This window comes from Chrysochloris asiatica, unplaced genomic scaffold, assembly GCF_000296735.1.
Source record: "Chrysochloris asiatica unplaced genomic scaffold, ChrAsi1.0 scaffold00234, whole genome shotgun sequence".
NCBI lineage: Eukaryota > Metazoa > Chordata > Mammalia > Afrosoricida > Chrysochloridae > Chrysochloris > Chrysochloris asiatica.
Genome location: NW_006408752.1, coordinates 3054857 through 3075088, shown reverse-complemented (window position 1 = coordinate 3075088; position 20232 = coordinate 3054857). Strand labels below are relative to the sequence as shown.

General features: G+C 42.2%; 1 protein-coding gene across 1 annotated transcript in view; it reads left to right on the top strand.

Moving 5' to 3' along the window:
* The first annotated feature begins 10112 nt into the window (after positions 1–10112).
* The window catches only part of IQGAP2 (IQ motif containing GTPase activating protein 2), a 373356-nt gene continuing 363236 nt past the window's right edge, over positions 10113–20232 (top strand). The window contains exon 1 of the mRNA XM_006873291.1: positions 10113–10207. Coding sequence (XP_006873353.1) covers positions 10143–10207 — 65 coding nt within the window. The 5' untranslated portion in view covers positions 10113–10142. The remainder of the gene's footprint in view (positions 10208–20232) is intronic.

The window sequence follows — 20232 nt, the reverse complement described above, 5'->3', positions numbered from 1 at the left end:
AGGTAGTTGTTTGAATAGGACAAGGGAACACCAAATGGTTCAAAATTAACAAAGGTGAGCACTAGGGTTGTATTCTTTCACTATGTTTATTCAGTCTGTATGCTGAGCAAATAATCTGAGACGCTGTATTCTATGAAGAAAAACGTGGCATCAGAATTGGAGGAAGGCTCATTAACAACCTGCGATATGCAGATGATACAACCTTAGTTGCTGAAAGGAAGAGGACTTAAACTACTGACAAAGATAAAAAAACCACAGCCTTAGATATAGGTTGTACCTTCATGTAAAGAAACAAAAGTCCTCACTACTGGACCAATGAACAGTATCCATATAAATGGGGAAAAGTCTGAAGTTGTCAAAAACTGCATTTTTCTGAGATCAGCCATCAACACTCAGGGAAGCAGCAGTCAAGAAATCAAACAATGTATTGCATTAGACAAATCTGCTGCCCAAGATCTCTTTAAAGTATTCAAGAGCAAAAATGTTCCTTGAGGACTGTGGTACACCTAATCCAAGCTATGGTATTTTTAATAACCTCATATGCATGCGAAAGTTGGACAGTTAATAAGGAATACCATGGAAGAATTGATGCATTTGAGTTGTGGTGTTGGAGGAGAATATTGAAAGTAACATGGACTGCCAAAAGAACAAACAAATCTGTATTGGGAGAAATATAGCCAGAATGCTCCTTGGAAACCAAATTGGCCAGACTTCGTCTCTCATTCTTTGGACATATTATCAGGAGGGATCAGTCTCTGGGAAAGAATATCATGTTTGGTAAAGGGGAAGGTTGAATAAAAAGCAGAAGGCCCCCAACGAGATGGATTGGCACAGTGGCAGTAGCAAAGGGCTCAAACATAGCAACAGGTGGGAGGTTGGTGCAGGACCAGGCAATGTTTTTGTTCTGTTGTGTCATAGGGTCGCTATGAATTGATACCGACTTAATGGCACGTAACAACAACATATGATTATTATAATTTAGAATGTATACACAGACACATACTCTATGTGTATGTTTGTTAAGTGCTGTGGAGTCAGTTTCAATCCAAAGCGACCCTCTATAAGGTTTTCCAAGGTCAGTTGGTGGGTTTGAACTGCTGACCTTGAGGTTAGCAGTCCGGTGCTTATCCTACAATGCCACATTGTGTATATGTAAAGAATTTTTATAGAAAAGGATCATCTATTTTCTTAACTCCTGAAATCTTTTCCTGAATAATTAGCACAACGAATCTTCTTAAACATTCTTGACCTGAGTTGTCTCACTGTAAAAATAAGGAGGTTGGTAAGCACTCTACTATGTTTTATTACTACAACTTGTAGGCTCATTGTTGGATTCCCCTGTTTCTCAGTCCTGGGCATTCTTCTTCTAATTTAAACTTGAAAATTTGGACATTTGTCTTTCTAAAGGACATAATCACATTCCTTTACAAACTTATCTTACCTGAATATATTCTGAAGTTAAGAGTCTTGTTAATCTTAGGATCGGTGATGAGGGTCAAGGTTCAGGAAAGGTGTGGCGGTGGTGGTGTTAAGTGCCATAGAGTCTGTTGCAACTCATCCCCTACTCCTAGTGTGACACTTTAGCATAAGCATTGGACTACAAACCACAAGGTGGGTGGTTCAAACCCACCAACTGCTCATCGGAATCACAAGCCCTATTACAGGATCGCTATGGTAGGGAACCAACTCAATGGCACTTAAGAACTTTGTGGTTAGCAGTTCAGTGCTTATCCTACAGAGCCACACCTGGACTCCAAGCTGTAAGGACACTCACTTTCTCTTTGTATCCCTGCTGTGCAGCCATCAGGGCTAACCCCAAACCAGACCCACAGCTGTAGAATCGATATTGATTCACAGCGAACTTATAGGACAAAGTAGATCTTCTTCACAGGGCTTCTGAGGTTCTAAATCTTCATGAAATCAGACTTCCTCATCATTCTTCTTCAGAACAACTGGTGGGTTTGAACCAACTGAACTTTAAGTTCATGGTTCAATGCTTAACCCACTGTGCCACCAGGCTAAAATACGGCTAAACTTCTGAAGCATAAATGTTAGCACACCATTCAGCAGCTTTACTTAGCACCTGTTGTTCATGCAGCCTTCCATAGGGATGAAGGACCTGGTGGTACCGTGGGTTAAACATTAGGCAAGGTCTACGATTGGAACTCACCAGCCACTCTGCAGGAGAAAGATGAGGCTGTCTGCCTGCATGAAGATTTACAGCCTGGGAAGCCCTATGGAGCTGTTCAACTCTGTTCTAGAGGGTTGTGGGTTGCTGGTTTGGGGTTGATAGGAATATAAAGATGGGTGATTGTGTTTACTAACTTATCATTTTAGGGATTCCATGAAACCTATCACGTTTTCAACATGGATAGAGTCACATCTCAATCACGGTTCCTGATTCAGATTTTTCAGAGTGCCTGTAGCTAATAGTTAACAGCTTTAACCTCAGGCTTGCCTATTCTTCAAAAGAAAGCTCAGTTTAGGGAAGTTTGATTATGTGTCCTTTTAAAGCGGAAGATTAAGTAGCTATGAAAGGCTGCAGGAAGCTGGTGTGCAGCCAGAGTAGATCATGGGTCAAATTTATTGAATGTATCAGCTTACTTGAAATCTTGATATGGACTTTGCTTTCTCTCATCTGAGTTACCCTTTCCCCACAAGCACAGCATAGCTTAAGTATTTTGAAGTCAATTCATCCCTTCTCTTCCTCCCAGTGCCCTCCTTGGCCTTATGTGTCATCTCTGGTAACCATTATTTAAGCTCTGAGCGGGTGCGATAATTGCTCATATATTTTCCCTCAGGGAAATGTTGTTCTCAACACTTAGAAGATGGTTCAATTACGCATTTGAACTGAATAACATACTGGAGATACTCAGGGTTGCTCACATAAGATTGTTGTTGTAGTTTTTAGGTGCTGTCGAGATGGTTTTGACTCATAGTGACCCCGGGCACAATAGAACGAAACACTGCCCTGTCCTGTGCCAGCCTCATAATCATTGTTACATTACACTTGAGTCCATTGCTGTTGGCACTGTGCCAATCCATCTCAGGGGCGGGGGGCGGCATGTCTCCCTCTTTTTTACTGACCCTCCACTTTACTAAACATGATATCCTTCTCCAGGCACTGGTCCCTTCTGATAATATGTCTGAAGCATGAGAAAAGAAATCTTGCCATCCCTGCTTCTAAGAAGCACTCTGGCTGTACTTCTTCCAACATTGATTTCTTCTTTTGGCAGTCTGTGGTATTTAAAAAATTCTCCTCCAACTTCATAACTCAAATGCGCTAATTCTTCTATGGTCTTCTTTATTCACTGTCCAACCTTCACAAGCATATGAGACCATTGAAAATAACTGTGTCTTAGGTCAGGTGTGCTCCTAGTTCTCAAACTGACATCTTGGCTCTTGAGCGCTTTAAAAGAGGTCTTTTGTGGCAGGTTTGCCTCATGCAATATGTCTTTTGATTTATTGAGTGCTGCTTCTATGAGTGTTGAATTCAGGACAACAATGTGTGTTTTATAATTTCTAAATTGTGTGCATATTTCTATGTACTGATGATTCATATTATCTTCCTAATCTCTGATTTTCCTTAAAGGAATGCACACTATAATATATTATTTTGTAAAACAGAAATTCCCAAACCTGGTTTTGGTGACTCCTGCCTACACTCTCTCTCCAGGATGTCCCCAGATACCTATGCATCCTGTAGTCATGCCAAACCTTCCATTGTTGAGCTATCATAAAAATTTTATGAGGGCTCGTGTGTGTCATACTTGTCATCTTGTCTCCAGTCCATACAACAGCCTGGTTTGAAGCAGTCACTCCCACACTTGCTGAAAGAACAAATGGATATGACTACCACAGGTATGGTGGTTTGGTGTCTCTGTGTGTGAGGGGAGCACATGGAGAGTTGATGAAGTTAAACAGTGACCATGGCAACTCTTTAAGGAATGAGGAAGACCTTGGGCTAGTTTAACATTGAGTTTTGTGAGGTTTCTTTGGGAAATGGACTCCTTTAGATTTCTGCCACCTATACTTTACTGTGAGTTCTATTTCTGAACCTTCACTACCAACTCACTCTCATTCTACTCCTTAAACTTTTGACTAGTATAGTATGATTTCCATAGAACATGTTTTCAATGATTGCCTTTTAACTAGAGTTAGAGAAAGTGTATGTTTTCGTTCATGTTGTAAATGGCGTTTTGTAACTTGCCAATACTTTAGAAGGAGCCCTTGTGGTATAGTACTGCCAGCCAAAAGGCCGATGGCCTGACCCCACCAACTGCTCTGCCGGAAAAAGGTGTGGCCGTCTGCTTATGTAAAGATCACAGCTTTGAAAACCCCACAGACAGATCTCCTCTGTCTTATGGGGTCACTATGCATCGGAATCCACTCAATGGGTATGGTTTTTGGAATAGTTCAGAAAGCTGCCTTTTTCATAGTGTCCTCATATCTCTTAGAGTTCAAAGCAGCCAAGGAAAGTGAGCTTTATAGGACATTACAATTAATCAAATTGCTTTTAAAATAAAAAGGATTTGGAAGCCACTTAAATGACCTGCTCCTTGGGTTTGTCCGTGACAGGCTCCGCCCTGGCACAGGGCAAAGTAAAGTCATCCTGCTGAAAGACCTTGGTTCCAGCCTGGCTCTGTCATTGAGCCAGGAAATGCCATGGCTAGCCCTTTCCCTTGCTGTAACCTCAGTTTCCTCATTTGTTAGGAAAGAAATAATGTTTATGACTCAGGATAGTCATGAGGATAGCATGGAAAAAGTGCTTTATGGGTAGTAAAGTCGTGTCTTGACCAATCCCAGTACAGATCTTTAAATGGTAGGGTTATTACCCATGCCAGTAGCTCTTATCAGAAGTTACTTCTCGGTAAATGTTGAGTAATGTGAACATAGTTACAGGCAGCCTCTGTGACACACAAGGATTTGCTTTTGCTGTGATTAAGACTTTCTCAGACTCGTCGTCTGATCTACACTTGGATCATAGGTGGCAAAGCTGTTCTCAGCTGCTGAATGGAAGAAGGTGGAGGTGTGTGGGATTGGAGGGCAGTGGGTCAGACCTGGGCAGGAAAGAAGCAGTGAGTGAGTGGAGAACCGATGTGGAAAGATATTTTTGTTTGTTTTGCCCTGTCCTTTATTCTTACTCACACCTGGTCCATTAAAACAAAACCAAAAAACTGTTGTTGAGTCAACTCCAACTCAGGTGGGCTCCATGTGTCTCACAGTAAAACTGTACTCCATAGGATTTTTAACAAGAAAGACAAAACACGTTACTGAGATTTGGGCGCAAGTTTAAAGAGCAAATTGGTTTTCCATTCAACAGTTCATATGCATTTTGCTTTGTGATGTTGACTGCAGTCCTCACAATGTAATCATAACACTCTTCACGCTTCCTCCCTGTGGATACCTTTTCCCTTCATCCTTCTTTCCTGGCCCTTCCTGCCTTCTGAGCTTTATCCCTGGGCAAATATGGCCCTTTGGATCTTGTATGCTCTGTTGGCTTTTCCATAATTTTTTGGAAGTAGATCACCAGACTTTTCTTCCAAGGTTTCTCTGGGTAGATTTGAACCTTCAGGTCTATTAGGAAGTTTAGCGTAGTGGTTACAAATCAGGCTGCTAATCTCACGGTCAGCAGTTCAAAACTACCAGCTGTTCCGCGGGAGAAAGATGAGGCTTTCTGCTCCCATAAAGATTTACAGTCTCAGAAAACCTGTTACAGGGTCGCTATGAGTCGGAACTGCCTCCACGGCACATAACAACAACAACAACAACAACGCTATCATACAGGGTTGCTGTGAGTTGCACACAAGAAAGATAATAGATACCACAAGAGGTGCCAGGACACGAGGGCATTTTGAATTGGGACAATCAGGGAAGACTGTCCAAATTCCTTTAGTTGAGTCTTGAAGGTAGAATTCCATCAGCTGTGACAATATGTTGGAATTGTAACTTAAAGCTTTGTGGTCTGTTTGTGTATTTGTGTTTATTCAAACATTAAGTACATTTTTTCTCTGGACAGCGTGCTATCAGAGTTTGAGAACCCTTTGCAACTGTCCTGAGCTAGTGGGATCTTATTTTGTATGATTTGTGGAGGGAGAGACTTAGTGTCCACGTGCTGCTGGGAACCCTTTGCAACTGTCCTGAGCTAGTGGGATCTTATTTTGTATGATTTGTGGAGGGAGAGACTTAGTGTCCACGTGCTGCTGGGACTTCTGCCTCCTCTTAGGTAGGTGAGTTTGTAGCTGGAAGGAAACAGTAGATAAAAAGGGAGGTACCGATGAGAGTGTTTGCTTTTGAAAGAGTTACCCCAGTGCTCACCTCCTTACATGTTGGAATGGTGGAATGAGTACCAAACACTCACTAGGCCCGTGTTGCTGTGGGTTAATGCACTGGACCGGAGAGTTGGTTTGATCTTCAAGGTCAGTGGTTCAAGCTCAGAAGCCCTATTCAGGGTCACTATTCGACTCAACGGCACTTGAGGGCTTCTGTTGTATTTTTAAGTTTTAATGTAACAGAATATATTATAAAACAAAGCGTTTAACTTGACATTAAAACAAGAAATTAGGAGTTCTAGAGTATGCCCTCTGTTGTATTAACTTTTAAGAAGCTCTGGTAGCATAGTGGTTACGAGTCAGGCTGCTAACCTCAAGGTCAGCAGTTCGAAACTGCTAGCTGTTCCGCGGAAGAAAGATGAGGCTTTCTGCTCTGGTAAAGATTTACAGCCTCGGAAACCCTGTGCAGGGTCACTATGAGTTGGAACCAACTCCACAACACACTACCACCACTACCAACAGGGTTAACTTTTAAAGGTAATTGGAGATACAGAGGATTAGGTATCTTTTAAGAAAACCCAAGATAAGAATATCGTTATTTGCAAAGTCTCTTCATTATAGAGTCTAGTATGGTGCTGCCGGATAAGCAGAGGACTACAAGGTTGATTTGAACCGCAAGGTCAGAGGTTCAAGTCCACCAGCTGCTCCATGGGAAACCCTATATAGGGTCCCTATGAGTCAGAAGTGACTCAATAGCACTACAAAATAACAGAACATTCACTAAGGGGTGATGGTTGTGCCACATAATGAGGATTTACTGGAAGATAATTTTTCACCACATATTTCTGTGGTATGTTTGTGCAAGAAACTGGAAAGATTTAGTGAGATTAAAAAATAGATCCCCTTCCTCTAAGGACTCCCAGCTGGGTGAGAACCATGTGATCTATTTGCACTGGGGCCTTCTTTGACAAATGAGGTAATGAGAATGTGAACTGCAGAGCTGGACTGGGTTTTACTTTGTGATCCACGGAATCATGGCTGAGAAGATATCAAAGGCATCTCACATAGAAGGTAAGAGAATGGCTTTTTAGGCACAGAGAAGGTCTTGAGAAGAAGCACTCATACATGCCAGAGAATGGAGTAATCCTGGAACATGGATTCATGTAGGCAAAGAGAGAATGGGTTCTGGAATTTTATTTTACAGAAAATGGGGATCCATCAAATACTCTTGAGACGGGGAATAATATCACTAGGGTTATGTGTGTGAAATATGCTTCTGGTGTCATGGTGAAGGAGAGGTGTAATGGGAGACCATTTGAGGGTTCTGCTGCAAAAGCACAGGGGAAAGATGTTGACAATCCCTGCTAGACACACACATTGTCTTCAGTAGAAGAGCAATCTAACAAACTAGAAACCACATTCACTTTATAGCCATCAGAGTTAATGTTCAAGATTAAAGAGGGAATAGAGGTCCTCTTATGAGAAAGAAGTATTGTCATATAAATACACAGCTGTGAGTAAAGTTTTGCTAAAGGTAATACAGAAATGGCTACAATCATTCATTGACATAGAACTTTCAGAGGTTCAAGTCAAATTCAGAAGAAGCTGTGGAATGATGGCTGATGTCCCATGGATCTTGGCTGAAAGCAGAGAATGTCAGAAAGATGTTTACCTGTGCTTTATTGACTAGCAAAGGCTTTCGATTGTGTGGATCATGACAAGCTATGGACAACTTTGTGAAGTATGACTATTCTGGAACACTTAATTGTGCTCATGAGGAATCTGTACTTGGATCAAGAAGCAGTTGTTTGAGCAGAACATGGGAACACTAAATGGTTTAAAATTAAGAAAGGTGTGCGACAAGGTTGTATTCTTTCACCATACTTTATTCAAACTGTATCCTGAGCAAATAATCTGAGAAGCTGGGTACTATGAAGAAAAACGTGGCATCTGGATTGGAGGAAGACTCATTAACAACCTGCGATGTGCAGATGAAACAACTTTGCTTGCTGAAAGTGAAGAGGACTTAAAAGATTTACTGATGAAGATCACAGAGCACAGCCTTTGGTATGGATTACATCTCAGTGTCAAGAAAACAAAAATCCTCACCACTGGACCAATAAACAACATTCTTATCAATGGAGAAAAGATTAAAGTTGTCAAGGATTTCATTCTTCTTGGATCAACACTCATGGAAGCAGCAGTCAAGAAATCAAAGGACGTATTGCCTTAGGCAAATCTGCTGCACAAGACCTTTTTAAAGTGTTGAAGAGCAAAGATATCAGCTTGAGGACTAAGGTGCACCTGACCCAAGCCATGGTTTTTCAGTAACTTCATATGCATGCGAAAGCTGGACAGTGAATAAGGAAGACCGTAGAAGAATTGATGCTTTTGAGTTATGGTGTTGGAGGAGAATATTGAAAGTGCCATGGCCTGCCAAAAGAACCAATAGATCTGTGTTGGAAGAAGTGTAGCCAGAGTGCTCCTTGGAGGCCAGGATGGCCAAACTTCACCTCTCATACTTTGGACATATTGTCAGGAGGGAACAGTTGCTGGAGAAGGGTATCATGTTTGGTAAGGTGGAGGGTCAGAGAAAAAGAGGAAGATCTCCAATGAGATGGATTGGCCAAGTGGCAGCATTGATGGACTCAAGTGTGGCAACAGTAGTGAGTTGGCCCAGGATCGGACAGTGTTTCATTCTGCTGTGCATAAGGTCGCTATGGGTTGGTACCTACTAGATGGCACCTAACAACAACAACAAAGAGTTGATTGATTGTGGCAGTTGAGGCAGCTGCTTCCAGAGTGTTTCAGCTGTGTGTCAAGGAAGTGCCATTGGAAAATGGCCAGTTGATATCTATACAGGGTTGCTATGAGTGGGCACCGACTCCATGTTGCATAACCACCACAGAAGAACAAGGCTGAAATGCTGATGTTTATAAACTAAACCTGTGTTGGAATAAAGAGTATGGGATTGAAAACTGTGTTTGCTTGATGTCTCCATTACTTTTTTTTTTCAGTACATGTTGACCAAGCCTTGTAAAGAACGAAAATGGTGGGTGGTGAAAAGGTGATTTTAGAGATTTTGGCATTTCTGTTGTAGCATTTATCAATCTTTTGGGTTGCATGAGGGGCCATAATTTTCTCCAATAGTGGGAAAAGATAGATCTCTGTAGTTTCTTTGTTCAACCTTGAAGTTTCCAGAATAGCACATGGAAGTTTAGCCACTGAACACTGCTTCCCAAGTTCTTTAAGGAAAGTTATTGCTAATTGTTGTTGTTGTTGTTAAGTGCCATGGAGTTGATTCTGATTCATAGCAAGCCTGTATAGGGTTTCTGAGGAGCAGCTGGTAGGTTTAAATTGCCAACCTTGTGGTTCGAAGTCCAGTGCTGATCCTACAGCACCACATCATGTTCTAATTCTTTTGAGGTTCTCTAATCCTACAATGTGGCACTGTGGTTTAATGCAGTGGACTGCAGGGTTGGTTTAAAGTGTAATGTTGGTGGTTCAAGCTCACCATTTGCTCCTTGGAAACTCTATACAGGGTCACTATGCGTCAGAACTGACTCAATGGCACTTCACAACAACAACAACAACAAAGCCTATGGAATCAGATCTCTATTTCCATTCTATTATTTGGCGAGTTTAACCCACACTTCAGTAATGCTTTTTTGTTAGAAATGATAAAATTTTGCAGTATTCAAAGGCAGATCTCTTTTCTATGTTTGGTATTTCAAGGCCTAGCTCTGAATGGTCAATGTTTCTGCTTTTGAGTTTTTCTAGTTAATGTCTCTGGACACTTCCCTTGAAGTCAATCATTCCTCTCGTCTTTTTCTAGCTATCGTGGATGATGAAAGGCTCTCTGCAGAGGAGATGGATGAGAGGAGGCGGCAGAACATTGCCTATGAATATTTGTGTCACCTAGAGGAAGCAAAAAGGTAACTCCATAATCTCTTTGTCCACCTTGTGTTGGAGATAAGCTTCTGGGAAGGTTCTAGAATTTGGTGACCAGGAGGTACCTGCATGGGTGCGTGATTCTATAGAGGTGCCAGAGCTGTGGATGGCCAACCAGAGACTCTTGTCTGTAATTTGTGATTGAGCTTTAGTCAAGCTGCCCATGCCAGTAGATCAGTGAGCTGGGGAGCGGTAAACTCCCTTTCTTAGTCCTCTGTCACAGCTGGCTGAACACAACACTGCTAACACACCATGCCCATGTTACCAAACTTGTCATAATTCATTTGCAGTCTTGTTGCGGGCAGGCTGATGGGAGGAGGAGAACTTGTTCTTTGTAAATGACCAGGTAGAATTGAGAAACCGTTGCTACCACAGCCAAGTTTAAGGCACTAGGGAGAGGACATTGTTCCTTTGCCTTCCTCAGAGACTCCTAGGAAATCACTGGGCAATTTGCAGATTATTTCACAATCCTCATCTCACTGACTCGGATGTGGGGGAGTGATTTTGAAAATCAGATTCCTTTCTGCCTAGAACTCCCTCAGCCCTTTTACTTACCCCTCTCTCTAGGATAATAATTGCCCAGTAGGACAATAGTATATTGGACTGTGGCCCACTGGTCACTAAAGTAGAACATAGCTTTATGACAACTACCTCCTTTTTAATTCCTGGGTGTGTGACCACGTAGGGTGTGCTGGCTCTCAAATCACACTGACTCTTTAGACTTTAGATTAGGTCAATGTTGGGTTCGCTAAGGAGAAAGTGAAGATAAAGAAACTATTTGCCCTTTAGGACTCCTTATCAGAGAAGTCAAAAGAACTTTGTCCTTTACTGGGATAATACTGTGGTGCCCATATGCCGTGAGTCCGATTTTGATTTAGTGCTTTGTGCTGTGATCAGACAGCAATATTGTTCCATGGACAGGTGATATGTCCCAGCCTTCTTATCTGTATAGACAATAAACACTTAGTGGTCATTAGCAGTTCCTTCTCTCTGCATTGGTAAACAGATATCTACAAAGCTAGAGTCATGAGATTGCTAATCAGCATTTTGTAGAACATTCAGTGATACATGTGCTAATTTGTCATCAAAATTGCTTCAAAGGGGGTTTCTCAGGGTTGTTCAATATTTTAACAGTGTCATAGAACTTTCTTTAAGCTCTAAAGGCCAAGTTTTAAAAGGCTGTTTAATATGCTGTGACGTCTACAGCTGGTTGCAGTACCTTTAAAACTCAGCTCTCAGTCTAAGATTATTAAAAACATGTTAAAAAGTGAGAATAGAAGGGTGGTGTTCAAAATAAATGTGTGTTCAATGAGAAAGCGTAAGGAGTCTTTGTGGAAACTTTCCTTTCTTACCGACGCTCTTTGTGTTTTAAATTTCTGCCTCCTGTTCCTTATAAGTGGGAAGCAGTGTGATGGTACAGGGGTTAAGCATTGGGTTGCAAACTGCAAGGTCTGCGATTCGAGCTCACCAGCCACTCTGAGGGAGAAAGATGAGGCTGGCTGCTCCTGTTAAGATTTAACATCTTAGAAACCCTAAGGAGCAATTCTACTCTGTTCTGTAGGGCCATGATGAGTCGGATTCAACTTGATGACAATGGGCTTTGGGTTTGGGCAAGCTCCACTGCAAGGAGCTCTTGCAGTACAGTAGTTAAAGTTTTTAGCTGCTAACTGAAAGGTTGGTCGTTTAAACTCACCAGCTGTTCCTTGGGAGAAAGATGTGGCAGTCTGCTTCCACAAAGATTTGGAAACCCTATGGGGAAGTTCTTTGTTCTACAGGATCACTAGGAGTCGGAAGCAACTAGACTGGGTTTTTTTTTAAAAAATGTTTTTATTGTGACTTGAGTGATAGTTTACATGGGAGAACATCAGTTTTATACTCATCGTTTCCTTGCAATGATTGCAGTCCCCTCCATGCATCGTCATCCAACAGCAATTGTTTCTATTCCCTCTGAGTTGTTTGTTTGTTGTTGTTGTTTTTGATGTACGCAAAAACACTCAGGAATATATAATCATTTAAACAACCAAAGGGCACATCCTGCAAGCTTGCCTCTTGGCTGCCAGCACTCAGTCTTTCTCTTTCCGTGAGTCTGGAGTCCTCAGCTGTTCTCTCTCTCCATGTCCTCATCTCTGCCTCCATCTCTGGTGTTGCTGCTTTTCTGAATAAGGTCCCACATTCTGTTCATGCTCTTCTCTCTTGATGGTCCTAGGGTCCTCTGTTCCTGGACAGTAAGATTTACTACTCTAGACTGGGTTTTTTAATGAGCTGAGTGAACTCAGGGAGGTCACTACGTGTAGGAAATTCTACTTTGCCCCCTCTCCCAATGGGATGATAAAGATGCTGCTAGCACCAGCTCTACTTACTTTGTGGAGTTTTTCTTAAAAATTAGTTGAAATCAAGATAGTGAAAATATGATGGGTTTTCAAAAGTATGTGAGAAAAAAATGGAATGAAAGGTCATGGAATGCTTGAAGCCCCTTATTGTTGTTAAGTGTCATCAAGTCAGTTCAACTCATAGTGACTCTGTATAGGGTTTTCAAGGAGCGGTCACCTGTAAACTTGAGTGCCAGTCAGCTTTATGGTAAATACATAAGCCTAGTTTTCTCCCCAGTATTTCAAAGTGCTAGCAATATAACTTGAAAGCTTACCATCCTCCCTAGTAATTTCTGAGTTCTGTAATGGCAGATTTGGAGTCCTGGTGTGGCGCTGTGGGCTAATGCGTCAGATTGCAAAGTCATTTGAACTGCAAGGTCGGTGGTTCAGGCTCACCAGCTGCTTCTTGGAAACCCTATACAGGGTCACTATGGGTCGGAATCGACTCGACAGCACTTTAATAACGACAACAACAACATAATGGCAGATTTAGAAAGGTAACATGCCCATTGCCCAGGAATGCTTCCTTAGGAATAATTTTCATTGAATAAGTGAACTATGAAAATGCAGTTTTTCCCCTCAAACTGTTCTGCATATTTTATTTATTTTATAAGAAGATATTAAAGGTGAGGTGCATTTGTGAATCTTTTATTAAGATCTGAATACTTTTTTTTTTACTTTCTGGGAAATTGATTTTTGGTTATAGTGGTGTTGGTACTGGTTCGGCCACCAAGTCAGTTCCGACTCATAGTGACCCTATATAGGGTTTCCGAGGCTGTAAAGCTTTATGGGAACAGAAAGGAGGAGGCTTATTCCGCAACCCAAAGTTTTCCCAATTGGAGTTACAGTGAAGGGCAGGGAATAGGAGAAAGAATTTTGGCAAGAGATGTAGGGGGAATTTGCAAATTGCTGTTGAGTAAGTAGTTATGAATGGGACTGCTAGGGTGTCTCCCAAGGAGAGTTCCTGTAATATTATATTCCATTTTTAAGGAAGGAGAAAATGCATACAAACCTTTTTCTGTGCTTATTTATTCTTGTCCTACTTCTGAAAATAAACATAACAAAAACCCTTCCCTTGGTGATAGACTTGTTTAGAAATATTATCTTCAAAGAGCTCTTTATGCGTACTAAGCTGTTCTGTGGATTAGCGAGTCTGGGGCAGTTTTGTATGTGCCCTGGAAAGAAAACAAAACACTGGGGTGAGTCCTTTTGTGTCAGCGCTTACAACTCCGATAGCAAAAGGACACCTCCTTGATTAAATCAAGTCTCAAGCTCTGGCTTCACCTCATGGTGAAGTGAGAGGATCAGGTTTGGAAGCAGAAATGCTTCAAATGTTGAAACAAGTGGAAGCCATGAGTTTTGTGATTACTGTAAGAAGAAGAACAATGTTATGTGTGTGAATGATGTGGAACAGGGGTGGGGAAACTTTTTCTGCCAAGAGCCATTTGGATATTTATAGCATCATTCATGAGCCATACAAAATTGTCAGCTTAAAAATTAGCCTGCTATATATAATGTGATGTCTGGAACTGCGGTTGCCTTGGCAGGGCCAGACCAAATGCTTTTGGGGGTGCTGTAGGATAAAGCACTAGGCTGCGAGTTTGGTTTGAAGGACAAGGTCAGTGGTTCAAACTCACTAGCAGTTTCTTGGAAACTCTGTACAAGTTAGCTATGAGTCAGAACTTACTCGACAGCACTTAACCACAACAACATACGGCCCACAGGCTGGGACTGTTCCCCACTTCTGCTTTAGAGAATCCACTTTGCTTCCTCTATATGAGAATACTACCCAAGGGTTTGCTCTTCAGACCAGTTTAGAATTTGAAGGGAAATACATTTCTTGGTTGTTGTTAAGTGTCATCGAGTCCATTTGACTCATTAGCGACCCTGTGTAGGGTTTCCAAGGAGCAGCGGGTGAGATTGAACCGCTGACCTTGCAGTTCAAACCAGCCGTAAGGTTGAGTGTTTATCCTAAGGCACCACACCAGGACTCCCTTTTCTTGGTAACCAGCCCATTAAGAGCCTTGTTGGTCTATTATCCGCTGATTCCGACTCATAGTGACCCTGCACAGGGTTTCTGAGGCTGCAAATCTTTACAGGAGCAGAAAGCCTCATCTTTCTCCTGCGGAACAACTGGTTGTTGCTCTATGGTGGCTGGTGGTTATGTGCCGTGGAGTCAGTTCTGACTCATAGTGACCCTGTACAGGGTTTCTGAGGCTGTAAATCTTTACAGGAGCAGAAAGCCTCATCTTTCTCCTGCGGAACAACTGGTTGTTGCTCTATGGTGGCTGGTGGTTATGTGCCGTGGAGTCAGTTCTGACTCATAGTGACCCTGTACAGGGTTTCTGAGGTTGTAAATCTGTACAGGAGCAGAACAACTGGTAGTTGCTCTATAGAAAACATTAATGAGTTTTTAAGAAATTCTAAATTGCATTTTCAAAATACAAGTCTTTCATATCTCTATGAAAACTCTGCATTTTCCCCTGCAAGATCTGACTACACCTCTGCTGTCCAAGGAGAGTGTTCCATGCAGTGGGGGACCAGCTGAGTTGAGAGTCCGGACCTTTCTCTGAGTGAGAGGAGGGAATGGCCTTGCCTTAGGAACCATGTGCCAGAAAGACCCAGGACCGTTTTGGCAGAGCAGAGATTGTCACATTAGGATGTAGTTCAGGGAGGAGCAGTTTGAGAGAAACATGCATTCCTATGGGGGGCGTAGTTCAGTGGAGAGTGAGATGTGGTCTTAATAAGCTGTTTCTATGAGAAAGGGAGAGAAAGAATACCAGTCAGCTCTGCTTGCCAGGGTGTGCTGCTTTGTAGGCAAGACCTCAGGGGAATGCCAGTGTTGAGATCTAGTTGGTCAGTTACCAGGGCTTATGCTGTGGAGCTGGAACGAAAGGGACAAATGTTAAGGATGTAAAAGAAGAAACTGCAGGATTTGGCAGTGGGCTGGGTTTGGGGACAGAGGGTACTGGGAGGTTGGCTACTTTGGGGCAGATCCAGGTGTCCTTTATCTGATTCAGCTGAGCCTGGGGTTGGGTTGCATAGTTGAGAGATTTGTTTAGTTTTCTGTGTTGTGCATTCTGGCTTTCTGGTGCATTCTGTGCATTCTGGTGTATGCTGGGCAGGTGTCAGTCAGGTGCTCTGCCTGGTGAAAGTGTAACTTATCAGAGTGCTGGTTGTTTTCTGTTAAACACACATAATCGATAGTAATAATCTCCAGCCAAAGACAAGTTGAGCAACTGATATTTGATCCTGAAATTTTTATTTGTTTCTCAGTCCATTCAGAATTGGAAAGCTGAAAGAGGTTTGGAATTTTCCATGGTCTCAAACGTACTTTAGTCACAGTGATTATCACACAAATGACTACTGGCCAAAAACACTGTGTCTGGCACACTAGATCACAATTAACACTCACAAGCAACCTGGGAGGAGAGGAGGGTTGTTCCCATTTTATAGATGGGGAAACCAAGTCCTGAATGAAGTCGTTTATCTCAGGCCATAGCCAACAGGCAAAATAAACAGTATTCTAATGCAAATTCTGAGGTCATAATCTTTGTACTTACAATGAGAGCACATTGTCTCACTTCTTTATTTCTCAATGTGTCTTGCTCACGTCTTCATCGTCAGTTCAGAATGTGGTCTTGGTTTTTTAGACTCTATCGCGAGTTCTACTGTAGTTCTTGATCAGTTCTTATTAAAATGAGGTTTGGTGGAGTTGGCACAATATAGCCATCAATGGTTCGTTTCTGGTTCTTTTTACTTTCTCTTTTCCTCTCTTTTCTGTTATTTGTATTTGTTTTGTCTTAATTGGTATTTACTGTGAGTGGTTTGTTCTGGGAAGATTGACTATGTTTCTTCTTGTCTTCCTTCATCCGGTATTCTCTCCCCTCCCCACTTTTTTCCTTCTTCTCTCTTCCCTCCGTTGGCCCCTCCTTTTCTTCTCTCTTCCTCCTCCTTCTGTTGGTATTTTACAAGTTTTAATAGGTATTTGTAATTTTTTGTGTGTGATACAAACTTTATCCACTTCTCCTCACCCTAGATAATTTTGATGCAGTATTATTCTTGGTTAAATGTGGATTCAACATTCAATTCATCCATTGTCTTTAGGCTTCTATCATTATTATGACTGATTCTAAGGAATGCATCCCCTTTTTTGTGGCAACATCAAAAGGTAGGAATAACAAACAGTGTTGAGGTCTCTTCCTTCCTTCCGGGATGAACATCCCCACCAGATGCTGCCTCATGCTGTGATACTTAAAGCCATAAAGCAGTGTCTTATGTAAGGCACAGAAGGACTTTCTCGGGGAGGCTGGAACTGGGTGGGTAAGTGTAGATGAAGGTTATTGCAGAATGACTTCTTCAGATCTTCCATTTATAGAACTTGTTTGTTTTTTTTTTCCCAGTTTGAATGTTTTCATTTCCCTCTAATAAATGAAACAATAATAAATAAGTCAGCTTGAACTCTAAGGTCGGTGGTTCAAGCTCACCAGTTACTCCTTGGAAACCCTATACAGGGTCACTGTGAGTCGGAACCAACTCGATGGCATTCTTAACCATAACAACATATTCCATTTCATATAGGGGACACTGAGTCCTGGTGTGGCGCTGTAGGATGAGTAATGGACTGCTAATTGTAAGGTTCAGACCCTATCTAGGGTCACTTTGAGTCAGAACTGACTCGACAGCACTTATCCATGATAATAATAAGGAGTCCTGGTGTGGTGCTGTAGGATAAGCACTGGATTGCTAACTGCAAGGTTGGTGGTTCAAACCACCAGCTGCTCCTCAGAAAGGAGCTCTCATCAAGATTTTTATAGCTTCGACAGCACCATTAGGGTCGCTATGAGTTGGAACTCACTTGAAAACACCTAACAACAATAAACTACAGGGCTCAGAGGAGTTTCTCAATTTACTGATCCACACTCCCTCATCCTTCGTAGAGGTGGTGGTAGATATGAGATTAGGATACAGGTTTTGATGGTTTGATGAGTATTCCTTCACCTCATGATTCTAATTCCTGATGATTAGAAAAACTACTAGTAGAAAGCTCAGTGGTGAAAATATATAAAATCCAATTAAGTAGAAAACAGATTTGGCTAATTCAGTTTAATTTTGCTGTTAGCTATAGTGTGAGGGAATCCTGATGTGGCACTGTAGGATAAGCACTGGACCACAAGGTCTCTTTGAACCACAAAGTTGGCAGTCCAGACTTACCAGACACTCCTTGGATACCCTACACAGGATCCCTATGAGTCAGAACCAACTTGACGACACTTACTAACAACACACAGCATGGAGGAGTTAGTTATTTGTACAAGTTTATGGAAATTTTCATTACTTTACAATTCCATATTTTCCATGAACTTTTTGAAGCCCCTCCGTCTATTTTGTCATAAGCCTATTGGGTTTTTTTGCAGAAGAGCCTGTGCTCACTTAGGAATTCAGGAATTAAGTGTTCTGATTATCTACCCATTCTTCATTCTGCCTTGGATGACTTAAAATGTTCTCTGATTTTCTTTTCTTCACATTTTACAGCTTGTCCCCTCTTGGGCAAAAGTTGAGGCAGCTGAGTCATCTGAAGAGACACAGACGTATAGGCCTGTGAATCTTCCTTTCAGGCACCGCCTGCATAGACTCACTGGGGCTGCTTGTGCAGGTGCAGACTTACAGGGATAACTCAAAAAAAAAAAAAAACTTGCTGCGGAGTCAATTCTGACTCATGACAACTCATGTGTGCTAGAACTGTGTTCCATTGGATTTTCAAGGATCTGGGGGAAGTACGTCTCCAGACCTTTCTTTTAACGTACTTTTGGGTAGACTTGAGCTTCCAGCCTTTCCATTAGCAGTTGAGTGTGTTTATTGTTTGTACTACCCAGGAACTCCTAAGGGTCACTCTGTTGTTGTTGTTAAGTGCTGTTGACTCGGTTCTCACCCACAATGACCCTGTATAGGGTTTCCAAGGAGCGGCTGGTGAGCTTGAACTGCCAACCTTGCGGTTCAAACCGACTTTGCAGTCCAGTGCATTAACCTACAGCTCCACATCAGGGTCATTGTAGACCCTGTAAATCCATCCTTTGGGAATGGGGCCAGGCAGTTTGCATTTAACAGATAGCTCAGGTGACTTTGTATGTGCACAGACATTTGAGGATTACACCCTAAAGATGAAAGAGCTAGGCATCTATGGAGAATGCTGTCTTAGTATCTCCTCCAGCTTTCTCACCCCAGCAAATAATTGAGGACAGTCCATCCTCTTTTATGAGAGGATGGGGAAGAGAGCAGGAATATTGAGGTTCACCTGCTGATTAAAGTCTGAAACCGCTCTTATAGAGAAAACTCAAGGGAGACAAGGACCCTAAGATGATCATGGGTGCATCACTGAAATGGGGTGTCCTTGAGGCCCCATCTGACTAAGGTGGTGAGTAAACCAGTGTGGTCAGGAAGCAACCACCTGTGATTTGAATGAAGGGCAGGATCCCTGTGAATAAGGAAGTGGAATCATGGGTAAATAGAATGCTGTAGTTAGAGATTTAGAAGCCTGGATCTTAAAGGTGGAATATTTCCAGATAGCGATAAGGACCAAGGTGTGTGAGTGCTCACTGGTGGTTGAAGTGAAATGGAGGTGGGACTTTTAGATAGAAGAGCAAGTCTCTGAACTTTCTTCTCTGTCTTTAACTTTCACTATTGGGTGTTACCAAGGTCATACGCCTTCTTAATGAAGCCATGTAGGAGAAGTGGGCATGGGAAGGATACAGATGATGCTGGTGAGAAAGGAAAGCCCTGAAGGTCAGAAGGAGAGTGGCAGAAGAGAGGTGGGGGAGGAAATCTGGAACTTGTCCTGGGAGACAGGAAGTTCAGCTAAAACAGCAATGACCCTCCCTTCTTTGATCCTGTGAGTCAAGGAAGTTCACCTTTGAACTCCATGAGAAGTGGTCTTATTCTCATACCACTCAAAACCAGGTTTCGTCCATTTCATCAATCAAAACTACCAGCTGTTCCACAAGAGAAAGATGAGGCTTTCTGCTCCCGTAAAGACTTACAGCCTCAGAAACCCTATACAGGGTCGCTATGAGTCGGAACCGACTCCACGGCACATAACAACAACAACAACATATAGTTGAAAGGAACATTCTGACTTTGTGTAACTAGTTGTTGCTGATTTGATTCTAACTCTTGGTGACCCCATGCATTGTGGTAGAATTGTGCTTCATATGATTTTCAGGATCACAGTCTTTTCGAGGAGTCCAGGTGTGGCGCTGTGGGATAATGCACTAGACTACAAGGTCGGTTTGAACTGTAAGGTTAGCAGTTCAAACTCAACAGCCGCTCCTCGGATACACTATGCAGGGTTGCTGCGAGTCAGAACTGACTTGACAGCACTTAACAACAGCAACAATCTTTTGGAAGCAAGTTGCCAGCCCTTTCTTCCAAGGTGCCAGTCTTTTAGTAGCTGAACTATTAGTGCTACAAAGGGTCTTCTCAGGACAGATTTCAATTATGAAGGTAGGGAAAATGTTCAATGAAAAAGCTGAGAACACAGGAGAATTACGTATTTACAACAGGCCATCATTTCCAGAAGGTACATTGGAATGGGCTAGAAGATGGCGAGCCAAGAGCATGTCTAGGGAGGACTGGTTTGTGGG